Source organism: Dipodomys merriami, unplaced genomic scaffold, assembly GCF_024711535.1.
Source record: "Dipodomys merriami isolate MVZ:Mamm:240054 unplaced genomic scaffold, mDipMer1.0.p SCAF_5, whole genome shotgun sequence".
Lineage (NCBI taxonomy): Eukaryota > Metazoa > Chordata > Mammalia > Rodentia > Heteromyidae > Dipodomys > Dipodomys merriami.
In genome coordinates this window covers 74,965,293-74,988,868 of record NW_027206068.1, presented here as the reverse complement: position 1 = coordinate 74,988,868, position 23,576 = coordinate 74,965,293, and the positions used below count along the sequence as shown (strand labels likewise).

General features: G+C 47.0%; 2 protein-coding genes across 4 annotated transcripts; one reads left to right on the top strand and one right to left on the bottom strand.

Moving 5' to 3' along the window:
- Positions 1-1,033: 1,033 nt before the first annotated feature.
- Positions 1,034-6,734, top strand: Gimap6 (GTPase, IMAP family member 6). The gene is made up of 3 exons (XM_069997057.1): positions 1,034-1,293; positions 3,176-3,260; positions 4,718-6,734. The coding sequence occupies exons 1-3, from the start codon at positions 1,129-1,131 to the stop codon at positions 5,512-5,514; spliced, it is 1,047 nt and encodes a 348-aa protein (XP_069853158.1). The 5' UTR covers positions 1,034-1,128; the 3' UTR covers positions 5,515-6,734.
- An 8,605-nt stretch (positions 6,735-15,339) lies between these two features.
- Positions 15,340-23,272, bottom strand: LOC138809924 (GTPase IMAP family member 4-like). Of its 3 annotated transcripts, none has more exons than XM_069997056.1 (3): positions 23,173-23,272; positions 20,221-20,292; positions 15,340-17,295 (listed from the first exon to the last, which is right to left on the bottom strand). In XM_069997056.1, exons 2-3 carry the CDS (start codon positions 20,276-20,278, stop codon positions 16,367-16,369), a joined length of 987 nt encoding a protein of 328 aa, XP_069853157.1. In that variant the 5' UTR covers positions 20,279-20,292; positions 23,173-23,272; the 3' UTR covers positions 15,340-16,366. The 3 variants fall into 3 exon arrangements, with proteins under 3 accessions (XP_069853157.1, XP_069853156.1, XP_069853155.1); XM_069997055.1 differs by lacking the exon at positions 23,173-23,272 and adding an exon at positions 23,038-23,146; XM_069997054.1 differs by lacking the exon at positions 23,173-23,272 and adding an exon at positions 20,423-22,972.
- Positions 23,273-23,576: the final 304 nt, after the last annotated feature.

The window sequence follows — 23,576 nt, the reverse complement described above, 5'->3', positions numbered from 1 at the left end:
CACACACACACACACACACACACACACACACACACGACCAAGAAAGATTATTCTGGTAATGGGAAAGTGAATTACCATGAAGGAATCTATTGACGCAGTTCACTACATTAATAAATGTAAGGAAAAAGACATTTCGTTGTTTTCCAGTTCTGAAAAGGCATCTAGTAAAATTCAACCTCACACATAATCAATCACAAAGGGGACTGGTGGTATTGCCTTTTCCCACAACAATGTGTTTGAATCCAGATGCTCATTTACATGTTTATCATATTTATCACTCTCCCCCACCCAGGTATGGCTGGGTTTCAACTGGGCCCAGCTCAATAGCTAGAGGTGTCACTGTGGTTCTGTGGGTATTGGCCAAAGTCTCAGAGAAACAGAAGCAATAGCACATCTCTCTCTACCCTCTCTCTCTACTTCTGTCTCTGTATTATATCTCTGTCTACAGCCGTACAATCTGCCTTCTGCATCCATGGGTTCCATATTCAGGAATTCTCTCAACTGCAGATCTAAAATGTAGTGAGACTTTCTGTGGTTGAGTCTGTACTGAGACATTTTTCCTCATCATTATTCTCCAAGCCACACATCAGAGCCACTTTTGGGGAAGCAGATACACTGTGTTAGCTATTGTAAGTAATCTGGAGATAATTTAAAGAATAGAGGAAGATGTATAGGTTGCAAGCAAACACATCATTTTATGTAAGGGACTTGAGTGTCCACAGAAATCCGCCCTGCAGAGATAGCAAGGGATAATTATATCTATATTTTCATCTGTATCTCTATCAAGAGAGAGAGAGATAAAGACAGAGACAGGGAGAATTAATGAGACAAGAGAGAGCCAGAGACAGGGAAAGACTGCAAAAAGAAAGTTTGTATCTACAGTACAATTTTTACGAGAAATCTTCTTCTTAAACCTCTAAGTATTTTGTATTCATCATTGGTATCTGGGTTTTTTGTTGTTTTTTTGCTTTTTTTTCCTGCTTCTGAGGGCTTGAAGCACAACGCTTGACTTCCTGTGTTCCTGTTTCCGGTTTGTTGTCTCACTGGCAGAGCTGTCGGGTGAAGGCAGTTCTAGAGCAGGGATCACATTTGCCAGAAAGCCTCAAGCAAAGCTCGTCCTTGTCCTCCATGAGTTCGTATTTCTTGGAAACTTTAGTCTGGCTCTTCCGTTGTCTCCCGGGGGGAGACTATGTTGTGTCAGCCCCACAGGAAGAGACAGGGAATTCGGAGGATCGTGTGGCAACAGGACATCAAAAATATGGTAGTTCCTCTTGCCTGTCTGCAATCCCAGTGGTAAGTCTGAGTGTGTGCATGTGTGTATTGCATTTGTGTGTGGAAGTATTTTCATGTGTGTGTATGTGTGTCATACCATGTTTGAGTGTGCTTGAGTGTGTGTTTGTGTGGGGGTATATGTGTGGGTTGCATATGGGTGCTGGTTAGTGTATGCCCATGTGAGTGTGTGGTTCTGTGTGTTCACAGGTGTGTATGTGTGTGCCTGGTGCACGTTGACTATGTGTTGTGTTCTGTGTGTCTAGTGTTTGTGGTATGATAGAAGGAGCCTCACAGAGAAATCAGGAGAACCCCGGTAGCAAATTCAATGCTTGACATTTGAGAAGACCTTTCTGTGATTTTCGCTTCCAGAGAAGGTTCTGCTGTTGTGGTCTTGCTTTCTTGCAGTGCTAGAGATCAAGCCCAGGGTCTTGGGTACACTAGGCAAATGCTCTACTAGTGAGCCACAGCCCTCACCAGATGTTCTGTTTTCTTCCTGAGCAGCACAAGAACGATCATGTCTGCTCCATCTTCTAAGCTGGAGACAAGCCCACAAAGTGTGACAGGGGGTGAGGTGCTGCTCAGGGGGGGCCTTGTGGGTATGGATGCATTCTCCAGCTGTGCCAGGGCACAGTGCCACATCTCTACATACTGCTCCCACAGGCCCCAGGTGCCCCACTGTCCTCAGCCTTGTCTACCCACCATCGTTTTCCTTCCCTCTAAAGGAAGAAGGAGACTGCGTAGTAAAGCTCTGCATCAGTCTCTGCCGGCCAGTCAGGGGTGAAGAGACGGAGCAGGTCTGTCGTTTGTGGCTACCAGTTAACAGATCTGGGAGGCAGTGCTCCCTGGGTATGGAGTCCCCCTGACCGCCGGGACACCGTGCCAGGTCTGCCTCCTCTCTCTGCTCAGAAGTCACCAAACTTCCTGGGCTACCTCCATGCTCAGCCTAGGCTGTTGGAGCTGACATTACAGAATCAAGGCGCCATCACAAACCCACGTCCTGTGACCTCTCGCTGGCCAGCTCCTGGGATTTGAGGGGGACAACACAGTATGCCAAGTGAGCAGAGTAGAACAGCCCACAACATGTGGTGATGAAGAGACCATGTCTCTAGAGGCCTACTGTAGTGAGATTCCCCATGCTCTAGAGCCTTCACCGGGTCTTTCATCCCCAGTCCCACAGAGAAAATCAAGCAGATATAGCACTGACAAAAAGAACTCTGTTAGTCTACAAGGCAAGGACACACTGAATTGCTACCACTGAAGGGAGAAGCAGGCCTGGTTGGGATGATGTACCCTTAAGTTGCAAAGTGAACTAAAAAAATGCTCTAAAATATTCTAAATATTCTATGACTTTGTAGAGGAAGACATTTTCATAGCCTTTCCCATTTCAGACCCAATACTCACTGAAGAGACATTGAGGCCTAGTGTGCCCAGCTGAAGTGCTCAGCTCCCAGCAGGCTGTGCTAAATCCCTCATGGCTGGCATCTTCCTCTCAAGAGAGCCACCAGCCCTCAGACTTCCCAAAGCCTCACTGCTGAGCTTTCTTCAGAGATCAACACTCTTTCTGGCCCCAACTTCCTGCAACACAGAACTTCCTACTTTGTGGGAGCCACGGACTCAGGGTTCCTCTGCTTCTCTTTCAGTCCCCCCCCCTTCTCTAGGTACAGACTCTGCCCATCCAAATTCCACTCCTTTCCCAGGTTCTAAGCCAGTGGCCCCTTTCTGCATGAGTTGAAATCTCTTAATGTTGTGATGGAGACCAAGGTTCTTCACTCAGCTTTCTCACCTGTAAGTTAGTGAAAACAACACAAAAGCAAACAAACAAAACAAAAACCCTTTCCTGGTAAGATCAAGTCAAAAACAATGCCATTGGAAAAATCCGTAAAAGTGATATTGTTTTCTCTAGGTGGAGGAAGAAGATTATGAACAGATCCTCCAGGAGAATTCCCCAGGGCTGCCACCCCAGGACACCATACAAAGACCATCAGGAGGTAATGACTTTTCTAGCAGAGGCCAAGTGGAGAGAGGAGCAGGGGGAAACCTGGTGTGAGACCTCGCTCCGCCCGCAGAGGGCTTGGAGAGCCAGCAAAGGCCCCATTTCAGAGATTCAGCACCTCAGCCAAAAGGAGAAAAATGGCTTGGGGCTAGGATCTTTTTCTTACTCCAGCCAAAATTAAAGAAAAATCGCCTCTCTGGGTATATCAGGCAAAGAGAGGCAAGCAATACCAGCCCCCAAAGAAAACTGTTGTCACCCTCTCCGCTCTCCTCCATGAGAAGTATATGGTGGCTGTGGTATGAGGAGGCCCTGAGCTTGGAGACCAGCAGTCCCTGTGCGGTGGGAGGGAGGGTCATGGTCGTGAGAGTGAGAACACTATATGAACAAGCAGAGTGGATTTGGGGGCCACTGCTCAGAACGGGGGCCGGCCTTTGCAAAAGCTCAGCTTTGCTATTAATCCTTGGTGATGGAATTTAGGAATGCTGGAAACCCACACAATTTCCTGCACACAAGAAACTCTTTGTAACTGATTGTGTGTCTCAACATACATGATCGTGTACTTGATGAAATTGAAGGGCCTGAGCCCTCAAGTCATGTTACTCTACAGCACAGAAAGATCATGATTACATTTTCCTTTAAAAGTTCCACTCCAGGTTTCTCACACATATTTGGCTTCAAGGAAGGTCCAAAGGTAAGGGTCCAAATGGAAGTTATTCTTTTCCCCCATCTTGGCGAGGGCTAGGTAGGCAGGAAGGAATATCTGGCTACTTACACTTCTTACGAGTCTACCCATTTACTCAAATTCTTTTCAGCCCCCCTCATAGAATCTGAAGGCCTGAGGGAACTAGTGTTGCTCTGTCAGAACTGGTCTGTGGGTCAGCCAGCCATGGATTCAAGTAGGCAGGAGCGAAATTCATGGGGGCTCGGGGTGTTGAGGAGAAGTCAGAGCCCAAATTCCTGTGGGAAAATTAGCATTCTATAATCTAAGACCCATTAACATCTTGGGGGGGGGGATTGTGCTTGGAAACCATCCTGTCACTGCTGTAGGTGCTGTGTGTCATAGCACCTGCAAGGTTGGGAGAGCAGACTTCCCTTCCTGCCCACCATCTTCAGACATACTGAAAAACCCTGGCATGATGTGTGTCGACGTTTGATTGGCACCTTCACGTGTCATCTCACAACTGATGGCTCTAATACCGCACTGTGGGAATGTTCGGCCCCACCTGCAAGGTCCTGCGCTGAGAGTCGGAGCATGGGGCTAGGACACGGGAGCACGGGAGCTGCGATCGGGAGCACGGGGAGTCTCCTGGTCAGACGTTGTTGGTCTCTGTCATCCCTGGCCCAACCTGGGACAACTTGTCCCTCGGCTAGTGGAGGATACTGAGGAGAATGGGCTTCTGGTCAATGGTGCAAACCGCTCTAACCCCAGTTCTCTCTCCTTCTGTCCTTTAGCTCTAGGTCTGAAGAAGAAAGAACTCATCCCAAGGAGACTGAGGCTCCTTCTGGTGGGGAAAACCGGAAGTGGGAAAAGTGCAACCGGAAATAGCATCCTGGGCAGGAAAGTGTTTGAATCTAGACTCAGTGCTAGACCAGTGACCATGACCTGCCAACGAGAGAGCCGAGCGTGGTCTGAGAAGGAACTCGAGGTGATTGACACCCCAGACATTTTGTCCCCTCGGGTGTGGCCAGAGGTAGCAGCTGGGGTCTGTGAAGCCATCGCCCTCACCTCGCCAGGCCCTCACGCGGTGCTCTTGGTGAGCCAGATGGGCCGGTTCACCAGAGAGGACCAGGAGGTCGTCAGGCGTCTGCAAGAGATCTTTGGACTGGGGATCCTGGCTTACACCATCCTGGTTTTCACCCGGATAGAAGATCTGGCTGGGGGATCCCTGGAAGAATATGTGCAGAAGACCAATAACCAGTTCCTTGCCAAGTTGGATGTGATCTGTGAGCGACGCCATTGTGGCTTCAACAACAAAGCAGAGGGAGCAGAGCAGGAGGCCCAGCGGCAGGAGCTTATGCGGAAAATTGAAGGGATCCTGTGGGAAAATGAGGGCCATTGTTACACCAACTTGGTTTACCAATTCGCCCAGCGTAGCATTCTACCCCCAGAAGTGCAGGAAAGACAGGCAACCCCGGGTCAAAGGTCAAAAGAGATGCTCAACAAGGCGTCCTGGCTGGAAGAGCTCTCCCAAGTCCAGCAGGAGTCTGAGAATATTCACAGGAACCTGCTGCGAAGGGCGTCTGTCTGAAAGGACGCTAGACATGCGCAGGAGAGTCCTTCCATGGCTGTGCCCCTGGGCTCAGCCCCTTGCTTTCTCTGTCTGCACAGAGCACTGCCAAGTTCCCAGTGGAGAGTGGCTGGGGGTGGAGGGAGGGGTGCTGGGTCCAGAGTACTCAGCTCACCTCAGAGGTCCGTATGACTTCTTTTATGCCTCCTTTTTTCTGTAGCCCTCACATGGGACCTCCTATCTCACTGACCTTGCATTTCTTTAGTATAAGTCTGTGTCCTGATAGAACCAAAGCTTCTTGAGGACAGAACTGTGGCCTGCACTCAGATGTGGAACTCCTCCCACATCTCCCTGGACACCAGAGCCCATCAATGTTCATGTACCTCAGCAGGAGCCATTGACCAAATGCCTGTATATCTCTTGGGCTTCGTTCTGACCTGTAAGAGGAGTAGGAGTGATTGCTGGTAAGGTGCCCACACTGTGGTGGGCACAACATAGTAGTCAGACAGAAAGGGGGAGGCCAAGAGCCCCCTCCCTAGGGTGAGCTATTTTAAAAGGCAATGTACTCTAAGATCGCTGTGTTGTAACGACCTTCCTTCTCAGCTCGTGGTGCGCGCTCTCGCAGCCTGTGTGTCTGCATGCAGAATCCCTGAGTGGGACCTGTATTTGAGCATCCTGGGATGGTGGCTTCTTGGCGCTCGGTGAACCAAGAACAGATGGATGCAGTGCAAATGAGCAATGGCCATATTGAGTAAAAATCTTGGTGCAAAGATGGCTAGAAGTGGGGTGGACCCATTGCAAATATGAGATGGACAAGGCGTTATGTCCAAAAACGAACTTTACAACTTTATTGGGGGGGGGAGGGAGAATCGGATGAGGGGGAGAGATGGAAAGGGATGGGAAAGGGAAACAAAGGAGGAGGAAAAATGCTTGATAAGAAATATACTTATTATCTTGCCCATGTCATTGTAACCCCTCTGTATGGTATTTTCACAATTAAAAAAAGGTAAAAATAAAATAAAATAAATAAAATAAAAATAAAAAGAAGATGGCTAGGAGGTGTGCAGAACGCCTGAGTCGTAAGCTACCACCACTGATGCACTTGGGCAGGAGAGCAGCCAAAAGTTACCTGTGCAGGGCTCCTCCCCCAGGGCCATGCCAGACCGAGAGCCTTTGTCACACACTGTCCCCCTTGTGCTTGGGCGTAAGCCCCCCAATAAAGCCACTTTAGGCTGATACCATTTACCTCTTCATGATTTCTATGGCCAGTTCAGCAGGAGAACCACAGGCAGATGAGTAGCAGCAGTGGCTGAGGGAGAAGGCCATGTGGGGAAGGGTGGACACGGAGCTGGGCAGGAGGCGAAGTGGGAGCAGAAGAGGCAGAAAGAGGGGGCTTTTCTCTCCAATCCTAACAAAAAGGGCCCGTGGGAACGTCCTAGGTAGAATGGGGGATGAAGTCAGGGTGGGGTGTGAAGGAGTCAGCTGTGGGAAAGAGGGACCCTGTCTCTAGTCACAGGCAGAAGTGCCAGGGAGACTTGAGCGGAAGAGGTCAGCATCCAGGGATGGTCATACTTGTTACTTTCCCTTGTGTTCTGTGGCCCTTCATTACATCTGACTTCTGGCACTAGCAAGCAAAGGATATTTTCAACCCAATGCACACTCTTCCTTTGATGGTAGGGAGAGTGTGGGTGGGGTGAGGGTGTGTGGTGGGAGTTTGTGGAAAGTGGGGTGTAGGGAGGCCGGGAAGGAGGGGAGCAAGAAAAGGAAGCGATGAAGTGCTTTTAGAATCTTGTAGGAGCCGGGCGCTGATGGCTCACGCCTGTAATCCTAGCTACTCAGGAAGCTGAGATCTGAGGATCGCGGTTCAAAGCCAGCCCGGGCAGGAGAGACCGTGAGACTCCTATCTCCAATAAACCACCAGAAAACCAGAAGTGGCACTGTAGCTCAAGTGGTAGAGCGCTCGCCTTGAGCTGAAGAGCTGAGGGACAGCGCCCAGGCCCAGACTTCAAGCCCCACGACCGACAAAAAAAAAAGAATCTTGTAGGGCCGCTGGAGTGAGAATCTCAAGTTCCAGGCCACCACATGAGAAGATCTTGGTATACTTGGAGATCTTTTCTGAAGTAGTGAAAGGATCCTAATTCAGAATGCAGTTGGAACTGCATTTCAGGACCAAGAAATTTGTGCCAGAAGGAAGAGAGAACTAAGCCACACCCTTGCCAGAAGACTTCCTAAGATCAGAGTGCTCAGCTCCCCATGTTAGTGTCTGCTGGAACCAACAGTACAATATGCATGGTCTCTACAGCGTGTTACCCGTGATGCTGTGTGTGCCATTAGCAATTGCTTTCTAATATAAAAATTTTAATTTATCAAAATTTCCACACATTTTTATACATTTTGACTTAATTGTCATCCATCTGAAGTATATTCTATACTTCTTGTAATATGTTTTTACCATAGGTTAGTTGGAAGAAGATGTCTAAATTCCAAATATTTGAGTAGATTCTATAAATTACAGTATCCAATAGGGTAGCCATTACCTACATGTGGCTATTTATTGAGCACATGATACCTGACAAACTATTTAATTTCACTTCATTGTAATTTTTCTAGATTAAAAAACTGCAGCAGATTAGCCAGGCACTGGTGGCTCACGCCTGTAATCCTAGCTACTCAGGAGGCTGAGATCTGAGGATCGCGGTTCAAAGCCAGCCCAGAAAGGAAAGTCTATGAGACTCTTATCTCCAATAAACCTCTAGAAAACTGGAAGTGGCACTGTGGCTCAAGTGGTAGAGTGCTCGCCTTGAGCTGAAGAGTGTAGGGAAAGTGCCCAAGCCCAGAGTTCAAGCCCCATGACCAATCAAAAAAAAAAAAAAAACTGCAGCAGAATAGAATATTTTTCCATGGGACATAACTTTACTACTTTGATGGAAATACACTGTTATACCATTATACATATGAAATTTATTTGCAGTATGAAAGATCTTCCATTAAGGCACAAAAATATTGGTCATAGAAGTTAGACCTTTCCTAATAATGTCAAAGATAATACACTTCAAATGAGAAGTTTTGTGAGTATTTTCATCAGCCACGGGTGAGAAGTATGATCGAATAGACACTGCAGCTTTGGGGTTTTGTTTTGTCTTGAAGTAGCTCCAAACTGATGAAAGACACTGCAAATATGAGACAAAATGTTAATTAGCAGCAGAGACATTAAATCCTTTAAGCCTGTCGAGGAAGATTTTCAGGTAGGTACTTGACACACAGTAGGTACTTGACACACATCCCACGTGGTAGGAGAGATTGCACAGGGAACAGGTGCCAGAAGTTCAGAGCTAAACACTGTGGTAATGATTAATTGAAAGCACAGAAGCACCTCTTTCTCCTACCCCCCACCCCCCCATTCCCCACCTGGACCTAAGGCTTGGACTCTGGTCCTAGGCACTGTTCCTGACCTTCTTTTACTCAAGGCTAGCACTCTGCCACTTGAGCCACAGCTAGCTTTTTTTCAGTAGTTTATTGGGGATAAGAGTCTCATGGAGTTTCCTGACTGGGCTGGCTTCAAACTGCGATCCTCAGAGCTCAGCCTCCTCAGTGGCTAGGATTGCAGGCGTGAGTCCCTACTCAAGAAGCACCCTTTTTGTCTTATGCCCTACATTTGTTCATAAGCTGTAACATTTAGTAAAAAGAAAAAACTCTCTCTCTCTCTCTCTCTCTCTCTCTCTCTCTCTCTCTCTCTCTCTCTCTCTCTCTCTCTCTCTCTGACCTCACCTACTTGCCCTGTAGATTAGCATGCTCTAAGACTAAGCAAAAAAAAAAAAAAACCAACTTAAAAGAGACACTTCTCACTAGACATTATCCTGCATATAAACCATACAAATTGTGGATAGAGACTAGAGGGGAAAACTGGGAGAGAATGAGGGAAGGGTGATAGTGTCCAAAGGAAATGTACTCTTTACCTGACTTATGTAACTACCCCTCTGCATATCACCTTTACAATAACAATAAAGAAATTTTAAGAGACACTTATTCTAAGAAAATGACTCTCCTTTGGACAAAAAAAGTATTTGTTAAGAAAAATAATATCACTTGTGTTTATAGGTAAGCCCCATTGTATTTCCACAATCAAATGCTCATTTTTAATTATACCTTGAATCCTTTGAGGTTTTGTTTCCATCTAATTTGTACATTTATATGTCATTCTATGGTTATATAAATTCATAGTCATATGTACACAAATAAGCACAGAATATTTACATCTAGCTTTATTTGTGCTTATTCACTTAAGGAACATAAAATTTCTGTCAACACACACGCACACACACACACACACACACATGTCTATCTCAAGGCTAGACACTTGTCTTAAAAGAAGTGTGTGGCATCAATGAGCCGTGTTTAGCAGGCCAATCTGCAGATCCCTGGTCCCAATTGATAAAAACAATGTGTCAGCAGAGATGGTGAAATGCACCAGGTGTCAGAACTAGGGGCTCACTGTACCGATGGTGAATTAGAGCCAAGTCTGTGATGTTCTCACAGCATTGCACCTGTGATCAGACGCACCACCCCCACTCTAAGTTGCATCTGTCTTTTCTTGACTTTGCTGTACTAACGTATTTCCTTGACCCCCATCTTGATATCTTTTTTGTGACAACATCAAGAATTCAGTATCCAAGGGCTAGGCAGAGGCCTCCTTCTTTTGGAGACTTCTTTGTGGGTCATTGATCTGTTCCCAGGATGACCAAACTACATTCTGTTCAGTTTCTGAATTCTACCTTAATTTGCCGTTATGGTTTCCATTGTTCGCTGCTTTCTATGGAGGAACCCACTGGGAACATGAAAGGCAGCTAGGTGCGCAAAGCAAGAAGCACTCCAAGGGCTCCGAAGGTGGCTCAGTGGTAGAGCGCTTGCCTTGCGTGCTTGAGGCCCTGGGTTCGATTCCTCAGCACCACATAAGCAAAAAGAAAAAATGCTGGAAGTGGCGCTGTGGCTCAAGTGGTAGAGCACTAGCCTTGAGCTGAAGAGCTGAGGGACAGCGCCCAGGCCCAGAGTTCAGGCCCCACGACCGGACCCCCCCCCCACCCTCCCAAAAAAAGAAACACTCCAAATCCAGACAACCAGAAGCTGGCCCACCCTTTGGTGAAAACACCCACAGTGGGTAGATTTCAGGTGTTCCTGTGCTGTGGTCTACCCACTGTCTCTGCTGCTGCCCCTACAGGATGGCCACCAGCCGTGTCCCATCTAAGAACATTCTGTGGCTGCTGTGGGGAAAGGGTTAATGAGAAATGTCCTCCCAGGATCCTTTTCTGTCTTTCAGAGAGCAAAGGAAGTCATTCAGGCTACAGTAGGCCATTTGGCACAATTGAAGAGGAACAGGTCTGAAAAACTCCTGTGCCAGCAAAACCAACGACTAAAAGTAGTCTTGACCAGGCTTACACTGCACGTCGGCAAAACTTAGATCATTTCCAGTAAATACTTCTGTTAGGCAGAAACGAAACTTAAGTCAAACATAGAAACTTTAAATAGGGTAAACAACAATAAAAAGCAATGTTGCACTGCAACCAATGTAATCATTTCCTGTTTGCTTCTGCATTGTTCCTCTAAAGACTGCCTCTGATGCACTGCAATTGACCCTTGGGGTCTTTTAGTTGCGGTTAAGCAATTCACAGATTGTTTCTTACTCAAATAAACTCCCTTTTTTAAAAAAAGAATTGTGTCACATCCTACCTTTTTGAAAAAGAAATTCTTATGTTTAAGTAGTTGTACAAAGGGGTTTCAATTCAACGTGTCAATGTATAAGTACAATGCATATCGATCAATATCACCTTTTCTTTTCTTTTTTTCTTCTTTTCTGTCGGTTATGGGGCTTAAACTCTGGGACTGGACACTGTCCTTCAGCTCTTCAGGTCAAGGCTAGCACTCTACCACTTGAGCCGCAACACCACTGCCAGTTTTCTGGTGGTTAAGTGGAAATGAGTCTCACAGACTTTCCTGCCTTGGCTGGCTTTGAACTGCGATCCTCAGTTCTCCGGCTCCTGAGTAGCTAGGATTACAGGTATGAGCCACTGGTGCCTGGCTCATTATCACCTTTTCTATCATTCTCTCCACCACTCCATCCCCTCAAGCTACCTGGCTCCATTTTCCCATATATATGTTGAGTATTATCACTGTATTCACCCACCCTTCCCTCTCTGTCAGCCTCCCTTCCCTTAACGTCCACTGTCTCCCAACAGTATATGTTTTAGCTTCCTGGTAATTCGTTTTGCTAAATGCTTAGCTGCTCAAAGGATTTTTTTGTTTCTTTTTGTTTGTTGGTTGGTTTTTGTGCTAGTTCCGGGGCTTGAACTAAGGGCCTGGATGCTGTCCCTGAGGCTTTTATTTGGTAAAGTCTAGCGCTCTATGACTTGAACCACAGCCTGACTTTTGGCTTTTAGGTGGTTAATTGAAGATAAGAGTCACAGATTTTCCTGCTTCCAACTGTGATCCTTAAAGCTCAGCTTCCTGAGTAGCTAGGATTGCAGGAGTGAGTCACCAGTACCCACACCTTTTTGCTTTTAAATCAGTTTCTATTAGGCTTTCTTGTGGAAGAGTTTTCTTTTTCTTTTTGTTTGTTGGTCATGGAGCATGAACTCTGGGCCTGAGCGCTGTCTCTCAGCTCTTCAGCTCAAGGCGAGCGCTCTACCACTTGAACCATGGCACCACTTCCAGTTTTCTAGTGGTTGATTGAAGAGAAGAGTTTCCGGACTTTCCTGCTCAGGCTGGCTTTGAACTGTGATCCTCAGATCTCAGCCTCCTGAGTAGCTAGGATCACGGGCGTGAGCCACCAGCACCCAGCAAGAGTTTCTTGCTTCATCCAAGACAATTAACTCACTTTGACACAAGGTTTATTCATGACAAGGCAGCTACCATCTTTCATTCTGCTTCATTGAACTATTTTTTCCCCTGAGGCAAACTGTAGCTATGTCAGTCAGGCTGGCCTGAAACTTGCAACCCTGCTTCTATGCCCATGGCTGGGATTGCAAGTGTACTGTACCCTGGCTTTTTAAGTCTTCTTTGGTCTCTCCCAGTAGCAGCTGTCAGGGAACTTTTCTTTAATCGATGCAAATACCAAGTTCCCAGAACACACAAAGCTCTCACTCAACTCTTCTCATCCTCTTGGCAGACTCCTATCACCCTTACCTTGGGAGGTCATGGTTGGTTCAAGCTGCATTTCCACAGCACGAGAGAGTCCCAAGTCCTTCCTTGAGCCTTTTCTAAGCTCACTTCCCCCAGGCTCCTCCATTCTCCATCCCATGCCACTGCCCTCTCTGAGCCCCATTTCACACACACCTGGACGTTGAGTGCCCCACCCAGTTTCCCCCATCAGGACGTTAGTAATGGCTGGAGGTAGGGAAGGACGAGATGGGCTCTCCCTGTCCAGTTCTCCTGACTTGACATTTCTGTCCTGAGCTCACTCTTTTCCCTCTGGCTTACTGGAAAGAGACACTAGGTGAAACATCATTCATTGCCACTCATTATCTTCTTCTCAGGAATGACAGAGCAATTGATCTGGCTGGGAATGCCAGAGAAGCCTGAGAGATATGGTATCATCTCCTAGTGCAATACGGGTACTGGCTCTAAGCAGCGCGATGTTTTCCTCTCCACCATCTTGGCACTTTACCCTCAGCCCTGATTGTCCCTCACCTGGCTGGCTTTACTTTGGTAAAACACTTTTGTTAGGTTTAATCCCTCACCCTATCTATGGTTTGGGCCTGGATACGCTTTGTGCTAGCTACGTTCACTGCTGCATGTTTTTCGGGGACATGAGTTTGCCTGCAGACACCAGCATTTTAATCGACTCCCAGTCTGACCTCTGAAAGTGTCCCTCCTCCGTATCTAGCTGATCCAATTCCCGTAAAACACTAGCAGTATTTCACTTTTCACACACACAGAACAGGAAGGCAGTGTTCTCTATCTGTCTGGGAATGTCGGGGAGGCCTGGTGGCCACTGTACTATATTCTGCTAGTGTGTGGACTTCACAGAAGTAGCAGAGAGACCGGTTCTCTTCCTCTGAACAAGTGAGGGCCTCCACTTCGCTTCCTCCATCCCCGCTACACACTGATAAAGGCCAGACTCTTCCTTGTTGACCCATCCTGTGTGGAACTGGCTGACTTCCGCTCAGGGAAAGCATTGAGATATCCACCTTGGCCTCTGATTCCTGATGTTAATAGGGACCAGTTTGATCCTAAGGAGTTCCACACCTTTGGGTAAAAAAGATAATATTTTATCTTCTGGATTGAGTTCCCTGTGTGTTTTCCATTTCTCTTAGGCTCCTGCAGGGGAAAGCGTCTTTGTATCCTGATTGACGTGAAATGGGGAGCGCGCTCCAGCTGATGTGGCGGCGTGGCCCTTCCTTGGTGCCTGTTCAGGTCAGAGCGGAGACCAGTCACATCTGGCTGCTCCCCACCCAAAAAGGGGGACAGGAAAGTCTGTATCCTATTTGTGAAAAGTAAAAACAATGGCAGGAAATAGAACAATGGGCACGAGTTCCTTCCCAACAGGTCCCAACAGATAGGTAGGTCATTCTGCTCTTCCTGTTCTGTGTTCGTGAAAAGTACAAACCCATCTTGGAAATGGCGTGATAAATCATCAGGCGCTCCTAAGCATTCCAAAACTGATGAACCCTCTGCCATCTGAGAAGATAACTTATGCCTCTTACATCCCTCTTCTCGTCTAGTGCCCCTGCGTAAGCACTTATACAACCATCACCAAAGAAAAGTTAGTACTATTAAAAATTATTCTAAATTGTTATCATGCAAATTATTACGTTAAATGTTTTCTATGAGCAATTGTCCCCATCTCTCAACGGGAAATCTTTCAAGTTCATATAAATCTAAATATTGTCTTTTCCTCAATTTTTAGACAAAGTGTTTCATTGGTGAAGTAATCATTTTCTTTATCAATTCTGTGATTAAAATGTGGACAAGTGAGGTAGGATGGCAGATTAGAAACTTATTCTGTGTGACTCTATGAATGAGGAGAGTCAGGGTCACAAAGAAGAGAAGAAGCATCAAGAAAGAGAAGACAAGACTGCTAAAAAAACATGGAGAACCACAAAGGTATCCAATACAGAGAAATTTAAGGGAGAGACTTTAGTTAACTCTGGCTCCTGGGTAAGGGTCAGGGGAAGAAGTCAAAAGAGCCCAGTTCAAAGCCAGACTGGGCAAGGAATTCTGGGAGACTCTTATCTCCAGTAAACTACTCAGAAAAAGCTGGAAGTGGCCTTGTAGCTCAAGTAGTAGAGTGCTAGCCTTGAGTACAAAGAAGCTCAAGGCAGAGCACAAGCCCTGAGTTCAAGCCCCAGGACTGGCCAAAAAAAAGAAAAGAAGGAAAGAAGGAAAGAAGGAAGAAAGAGAGGAAGAAAGAAAGAATAAGAAAGAAAGAATAAGAAAAAAAGAAAGAATGGGGCTGGGAAGGTGGCTCAGTGGTAGAGTGTTTGCCTTGCATGCATGAGGCCCTGGGTTTGATTCCTCAGCACCACATAAACAGAAAAAAAAAAAAAAGAAAAAAGAAAGAAAGAAAGAAAGAAAGAGAAATAGGGGTAACAAGTTCAACAAGAAACATACTCACTACATCACCTTGACAACAGAATTTTTTTTGTTTTTTGATTTTTAGTCGGTCGTGGGGCTTGAACTCTGGGCCTAGGCACTGTCCCTCAGCTCTTCAGCTCAAGCCTAGCGCTCTACCACTTGAACCACAGCACCACTTCTGACAATAGAATTAAAAAAGAAAAAAGAAAAAGATCACCACTCAACTCATGCTATTAGGCAGGGATTACACTCACCCCAAAACTGGACAGAAACACTACATCAACTTTAATGAATCTTTAATGAATGCAGACAGAAAACTCTTCAATGAAATACTGTCAACAGAATTCAACAACTAATAAAACAAAATCATACACCGTGCTCAAGTTAGTTTCATTCCAGGTGTGCAAGGCTGGTTCAACATAGGTAAATCAATAAACATAATAAAGCACATTAACAGAAATAAGGACATGATTGCCAAAAAGTGAAACTCTGAATTAATACAGATAATATGGCATATTCCAATACACAATGAACTGCTATTCTGCATAAATATGTGAGAATTCTAAATTTTTTTATTATAATACCAATAAACAACACAACTGTTTCAGGGTCAAAGTGTGCAGACAACCCCGTTAGCACTAAGAACTCAAGAGCGGAGTTATAAAGCATAGGATTGTAGCATAGGATTTAGCTTGTTTCTCAAGAAAAGGAGCAAATTGATTGTTCTTCAAACTGGTTAAACTGATGTTGGACAGGAAGTTTTCACAGACCCATTTGAACAAACCAATTGCTCGGCCTTAGCTGTTGAACTGCTATCTTTTCTTCCTTCTGGCTCATAACACAATTGAGTTCAAAGATCTGTTTTCCAGAGAATTCTTCATTCTTCTGAGGGCTGACAAGAAGAAACAATTTGAGTCCGTCTGGGAATATGTCAGCAAACAATTTGACATTGGTTAAGAAAAGATTCTACAGCTTTTTCCACCTTTAAGATTGGCTTATGGGAAGAACTTAACTATCTAACAAACCATATATGTAAGAAAGATCACTCATCCTAAAGAAAGAAAAAAAAAACCCACAACAAACCTGAGTAGAAGCTGCAGACAGTGACAGTCTGCCTAAAATCTAGAGATCTACTAGCTTGGAGTCGTCTTTGTGGCTTCTTGTATACCTTTCCCTGTGTTTCTGAGAAAGAATTCATGGTTAAGATGCATCAATATTGCTAAATCAATCAGATATTCAGACTTGGTCACACCAGTCCTAGGGGACAGGGTCTACAAAGACAATGCAGAAAATATAGACAAAACTATCAAGTCTCCTTAAATAACTGGAAGACAGAGCGAGCCGTAAAGCATATTTGTAGGATTAATTCAAGGATCCACTTCTGATCCTGAACTTCTTCTCTAGCATTTTTCTGTCTGTGGTTATAGAAAGTTTCTTTATCTGACAAATCCCTCTGCATTTGTGCCTTTCTCCTTTCCCGCTCCAGTTCATCTTTCAGACTCCTGATTTCCTCATCAAACTCCTGTCTTATCTGTGCTTTCTCTTTCTCTAGCTGCAGTCGGTACTTTTTTTGGATTATCTGGATTTGTTTCTGAATCTCCTCCTCAGCCTTTTGGTACATCTCATTGGTGAAGAACCCTCCACCATTGTCCCTCATGACCTGCTCCACCAGGGCCAGCAGCTCCGCCCTCTGGGCCTCCTGTTCAGACCCCGATGCCCTGTTGTTAAATACACAGTAGTGGCCATCAAACTTGTGGATCAGCGTTAGAATGCTTTCTGGCACTTCCTTTAAGTAATCATTAAAATCAGTGTCACCCAAGTCATCTTTCCGGGTGAACAGGAGGATCATGAAGCGTCTAGCCCTTTCTCCAAACATTGTCAGGACCTTTTCTATGGCCTTTTGCTCTTCATCAGTGTAACGGCCCAGTGGAACCACCAGAATCACCGCATGAGGTCCCGGGGCCGTGAGGAGCAGGTAGCGGGCGATCTCCATGTGCGTGTCAGCATCCCGCACCTCCGTGTCGAACACGCCGGGGGTGTCCACCACAACGATTTCTTTTCCTTCCCACACACACGTCCTCTTCTCACAGACCTTGGTGATGGACTTGGCTGAAATGCCCGAGTTAAACGCCTTCTCTCCCAGGATGCTGTTCCCTGTGGAACTTTTTCCTGCTCCAGTTTTCCCCACTAACACAATTCTCACTTGGGGATTTCTGGGGGGTTGGTTTGCAGGCTCTGGAACAGCAAGGAAACAAAGGCCACAGTGTTAGAAATCTCATCTTGCAGATGACATCTGAGATCTGAGAATTGCAGTTCGAAGCCAGCCCGGGCAGAAAAAGCCCTGTGAGATTTTATCTCCAGTTAACCACTGGAAAACTGGAAGAGGTGCTCTGTGGCTCAAGCCGTACAGCGCCAACCTTGAGCACACACACACACACACACACACACACACACACAAAGGTCAGGAACAGCACCCAGGCCCTGAGTTCAAGCCCCACAACCAAGCCTTCACGGCTTCTGGTGCTTGGCCCCAAGGTGGCCTCTTCCCTCTCAGGGTCTATAGACAGACTGTGGGCCGAAGGGCTAAGTTCTGTGGTGCAGCTTGAGGTACCTGGCCCTCCTTGGTCCCCTGACTTGTTCTTGGTCTTTCTTTTTTTTCAGGGTTCCTGGAAGCGCCTCACTCTGATGCGTGTGGGTTACCGCTCCCAGAGGAGGAAATGCAATGGTGTCAGAGCAGAAGTGTAAGTTGCTGATGGTCGCTGTTCAATGAAGGAACCCAGGAAGGAACCAAACCTGACTCTGGGGTGTCTGCCGTGGTACAGTCTCAAATTTACTTCTTTATCTTTCGGCAGTAGTGGGGTTTGCCCTCGGTCTCGTGCGTCTAGTCTAGGCACTCTACTCCTGAGGCATACCCCACCCCTGGGAACTTTGTTTACCTTTGCAGTAAAGTTCTTGTTTCCTGCCCAATGTGGGCCTGACTTTCGGTCCTACTATGTTATGCTTCCCATCACAGCTACGATGACAGGCGTTTGCCACCAGTCCCGGCTTCTTCTTTTGAGATGGGGGTGCCTGGCCCCATGATCTTCCTAATCATGACTTCCTGCTCGCCGGGATGATGGGTGCTATTGACTGACATGGCCTGTCACAAAATGTTTGTCTGGGCTGGCCTGGAACTGCAGTCCTGATCTCAGACTCCTCAGTAGCTGGGATTAAAGGCATGAGCTACTGTGCCTGGCTTCAAATTTGTTTTTAGGCTCAAAAAGGAGCTTTTCTTTATCCTGTGAAGGAGGCAGGTAGGGGCTGATACAGTGCATCACTCTCCTCAGGAGAGCTCCAGCGTACTTCTATCTATTTATTTATTTATTTGTCAGTTGTGGGGCCTGAACTCTGGTCCTGGGTGCTGTCCCTCAGCTCTTCAGCTCAAGGCTAGTGCTCTACCACTTGAGCCACAGCACCACTTCTGGCTTTTTCTGCTTATATGGTGCTAAGGAATCGAACCCAGGGCCTCATGCATGCAAGGTAAGCACCCTACCACTGAGCCATCTTCCAAGCTCTAGTGTACTTCTAAAAGTGCTATGACTGAAAACAGCCCAGCGCTGGTGGCTCACGCCTATCATCCTAACTACTCAGGAGGCTAAGATCTGAGAATCGCAGTTCGAAGCAAGCCGGAGCAGAAGAGTCCTTGCGAGACTTTTATCTCCAATTAACCACTCAAAAACTGGAAGCGGTGCATGGTGGCTCAAGTAGTAGAGCACCAGCCTTGAGCACAAAAAAAAAGCTCAGGGAGAGCGCCCAGCCCCTGAGTTCCAGTCCCACAACCAACAAACAAGAAATGCAATAAAATAGAAGTTCTATGACTGAAAACAATGAATACAGGAAAGCTAAAATTAACTACAGAAAAAATGGGAGTGACAAAGTAGTCTCTGCTTGAATGACTTTGCCATGCTCTCTCTTTTCAGAGAAAGGGGCATTACAACAGTATATGGATTGCTAGTATATGGTTAGTATATGGTTAGTACGTGGTTAGTATATGATTAGTATATGATTAGTACATGGTTAGTATATGATTAGTACATGGTTAGTATATGATTAGTACATGGTTAGTATATGATTAGTATATGATTGGTATATGGTTAGTATATATGTTCTCCCATCAAAATTCGGCGCTTGAACGTGGGTGGGCTGTGTGATGGGCTTAGGATGAAGCACCATAGAAGAGGCCAAAACCGTGAAGTACTGTGCTAGCCTTCTCTGCTCAGCTTTCCTGCCACTGCAGGCAGACACCGGGATCAGTGAACTTGCTGGCCACACTGGCCTGCCCAGAAGCAGCGACTCGCCCATGTGCAGGTGAGCCAATCAAGATCCTGCTTGCTTCAGAGCCACTAGCTAACCCCAGATGGGTCAGTGAGCACACAAGGTTAGCAGAAGGACAACCCCCACCAACCCACTGAGCCTGGACCAAGCAGATGGATGGTTTGAAGGTACAGTCCATTCCTTTGGGTAAAGGAGAAAAGGGAGGGGTATGTGAGAGGCTGAGTGAGCCCTCTGCTTACTTTGTGGATAACGGGAAACTAGGCCCATCCAGAAGAGAGATTGATTATTTCCTGTGTCCTTCTTTCCAGTAACCCTCTGGACTAAAGAACTGGACAGTAAAGTATCCAGACAGGCCATAACCAGCTGTTCTGCTATGACTACATTATTGGGAGCTAGGAAGTCACGGACCAGACCGGCCCGAGGCCACTAAGCAATCTGCGTCAGCTTTATAGCTACATGTTGGGGAAAAAGAATAGAAGGGCCGGAGAAGTGAAAGAAAGGGCGCTGGTGGCTCACGCCTGTCATCTTAGCTGCTCAGGAGGCTGAGATCTGAGGATCACTGTTCAGAGCCAGCCAGGCCAGGGAAGTCTGTGAGATACTTATCTCCAATTAACCACTGTGGCTCAACATGGTAGAACACTAGCTTTGAGCAGAAGAGCTCAGGGACAATGCCCAGGCCTCAAGTTCAAGCCCCACAACCAACACCCCCGCCAGAAAAGAATGGGGTACATGAAAGGGAATGAGGGCAAAGCAGAAACAGTTTTCTCTTGCTCAACCAGGGACTGGCTGTGAGAAGAAGAGGGACCCCCTACCTGCAGCCTGCCTGGGGACCCCAACTCTCCTTACCATGGCTGTCCTTGGGTTGGCCGGCGTAGGAACTCATACCTTCATACTGGGCTGCCATGATAGCTTGAATTCCTGTACAGACAGAAACACAGCCCTGCTGTTTAGCGAAGTGGACAGTAATCCCCCTCCTTCTGTAGCAAACATTTTTGTGTTCCCACAGAGTCTCGGTTTCATTTCCCCTGCCCCGTTTCCAAGCACTTGCCTCCACATTTCACTTTTGGTCTTGTTTTCGTGTCAGTGTTGTATTTTTCAGGCATTTCCTTAACCTTTGTGCAAACATAAGCTCTTCCAGTGCTTTCCAAGGCACTGCTCCCTGGTCTGGCCCTCTCTCCCTGGCGGGTCGGCCCTGTGCTGACAGCCCACACTCTCTGAGTTCCAGACTTCTGGTTTTGTTCAGCTCCTCATTTGGCTGCGCCATGGGCATCTGAAACGCACGTCTTCCCTCCTTGGGCCCTGGCTGGCTTTGAACTGTGATCCACAGATCTCAGCTGCGTGCAGAGAGACACTGGACATCGCTGCCTCCATTTTGTGCGAGTCTTTGCTCTGAGCCATGCACCTGGCAGCCGCTTTAGAATCCAGGAAGGACAGAGTGACAGATGGCAGGCTTACAGGAACGATGGGGACAGTGCTCCCGAGGAGAGGGGCAGCACAGGCCCCTCGGGACCGGCCAGCCACCCGGGGCAACAGGGAATGTGTGTCCAGATGGCTCCCCGAGGGACGGCAGGGACACCAACTTTCCAGAAGGAGGACTGAGGCAGGAGGGACAAGGCTACACCTGCAGCTGCTGCGCACACCTGTGGCTCCCAGCCCTAACCCTTGGTCTATTTAAACCTAAACTCAGCTCTGTGCCCTAAGATCTCAGAAGAGGGGTTGAAGTGTCAGCTTCACCTTCCTGTGCCTGCCTGCCTGTGCCTTGAAACAAATCTTCTTCCTCTCCTCCGCATTACTTGAGCTTTGTGTGTCTTGTAGGAGAGGGGCCAGATCTGACATACGGAGCCTCTGTCACTTGGGCCTGAGGCCTAAAACTCTGGTTTCACCACCATCAGTGCCAGCCCACAGGCCACTTACCCTGGCTCTAACTGTGCTCCAGAGATTTCTTCCAGGACACATACTGAGGGAGGACATTGTTATCACCTGCCCTGACACTGTAGGCTTTGTGGTGGGAGGGGCATACGTGCCTGGTGGCTGCCTTTATTCCCAAGGAACCAACACTACCCTACACAGAGGGAAGGTCCCACTAAGTGCTTGCTCAGTGAGCTGATCCATGACCCTCTGCTTCTTGCCTGTCTCTGATTGAACATTCCGCCTTGTCATGTCTGATCTGTGAAAACTGAAAATCTCTTTGCTTATTAATCAACATGCATTGGTATTCATTCTCTTCTCTCTTTCTCTCTTTCTTTTTCTTCCTTTCTTACATTCTTTCTTTTTTTTTTAATCTGAGACTGAGACTGAAACTCACTACCGGATACTTTTGCTCATCAGCTAGTGCTCTACCAACTGAACCATATCTCCAACTCCTCAGAGTTTTCTTTCACTAGTACCAACAAACGTCTTAAATCTAATGCTCTTGGCCGTCCTTTTCTTTTTCTGTGTCTCCCTTCCTTCCTTTTTTCCTGCCTTTCTTTCTGTGTCTCTTTCTCTCTGTGTCTCTCTCTCCATCTCTGTCTGTCTGTCTGTCTGTCTGTCTGTCTGTCTCCCTCTCGTGTCCTTGGCAGTTTCATCATGTAGATCAGGCAGCCTTGAAGTCATGACTCCCCAGTCTCAGCTTCCAGAATGCTAAGATTTCAAGTGTGTACCACTATGCCTGCCCCACAATCCTTTGGAAGAACTTTGTCCAGGAAGTGGGGACGTGTTTGTTCCTCCTTAAGGTCAAGGGCACCCGACTGGAAACCAAAACTTAAAAACATAGAAGAAAAATCCAGGCATTCCTTTCGAAAGAAGGGTTATTTCTTTAATTCTTTAGAATAAAGACTTATGAAAAGGCTTCTTATACACTAGGGAGAGAAGTCAGAGAAATTTTTAAAAAATCAGCTTTGACACAAAGCTGAGATTGATGGTTGGTGTTAGGAGAGGAGACGGGCGCCCGCATCAGGAGAAGAGCGGGTGGCTGGCTGTGTGTGCACACCCTCCTCCCTCATGGAGGCCCCTCAGTGCTGTTCTGATTCTAATCCAGATACAGAACCAGGAGACTGGTTTCTGCAGGAGCTGACCTGGTGCTAAACTGCCTACCAGCCAGCGTCCCTCAGGCCCAGGTCTGGCTTCCATAAATCAGAGCGACGTAGGGTGGCAACGCCTTCCACCCTCCGGAGGGGAGCCCAGATCTCCACCAGCTCAGGAAGGGACTGTCCCTGAGGACGAGGCAGCTGAGCAGGTAATAACAGCATAACAAGGTCTCAGTAGTGGGGGAGTCATGGGGAGACCAGCCCCAGCCGGTGCCACCTCTCCTCCTGGCCTGCAGTGGGGGCGCAGGGTGAGCTGTGCCGGTCCCCACTTCCAACGCTCTTCCCAAAACCTCTGCCACCCGCCTCACTCCTTTCTTGCAAGAATCAAGTTTTAAACTCTGGAGCCAGTACAGAAATCCTTAGTTTGTAAAGCGACTCTCCTCTAAGCAACCACCCAGGAAAGAGACATTCATTTGTACGAATTGCTCCACGAAGACAGGAAAAGGAACTCACAAGCAATACATCCTGGTAATAAGTTTGCTGGAAGGTTTGGGAAATAAAACTAACAGAGAGGTCCCTTCCTGACCAAATTAAAGTCGTCCCCCAGCCCACCTTTACCTCCCCCCCCACCACGGTCCAACCCCTCTTCCCTTACCTTGAAAATCTGGGTCCCACACCCTACCCTGATTTCTCAGGCAATGGTAAGCCAGGAGCTTTGGAGGAGAAGCAGAAAGGAAGCAAAGGGCGGAGTTACATACATTCGTCAATGCGAGGGGCCTGCCCACCTTACCATCAACTCCATTCCAGAGCTTTCTGCAGGAAGGGACAGTCCTGGGCTCATGTACAGCAGGCAAAATCCACTCCTAGCCCCTGGCACAAGAAATGGGACAAGCAGATTGCACAACTGAATTCTTATTTCCTTTATTTTAAGGTTAAAGTTTAATCACCACACTTGCCTGGTGGCTGTGTGCTAGACCAGCGCAGGACTCTACAAGGGTCCATTTTGTTTTGTTTTTTGTTGTTGTTTCAAAAAAACAATAACTCTCACATCTGCTGTATGATTCTCAAACGCTATACTTCTTCTTTGTCCAGTCTTTTGCATTGTCATTGCTATGAGTTTTCATCTAGATAAGCTATCAAGTCAGTGCTATTGCTTTCAAGAGTCATTTGCTTCTTTTTGTTTTGCTGGTTTCA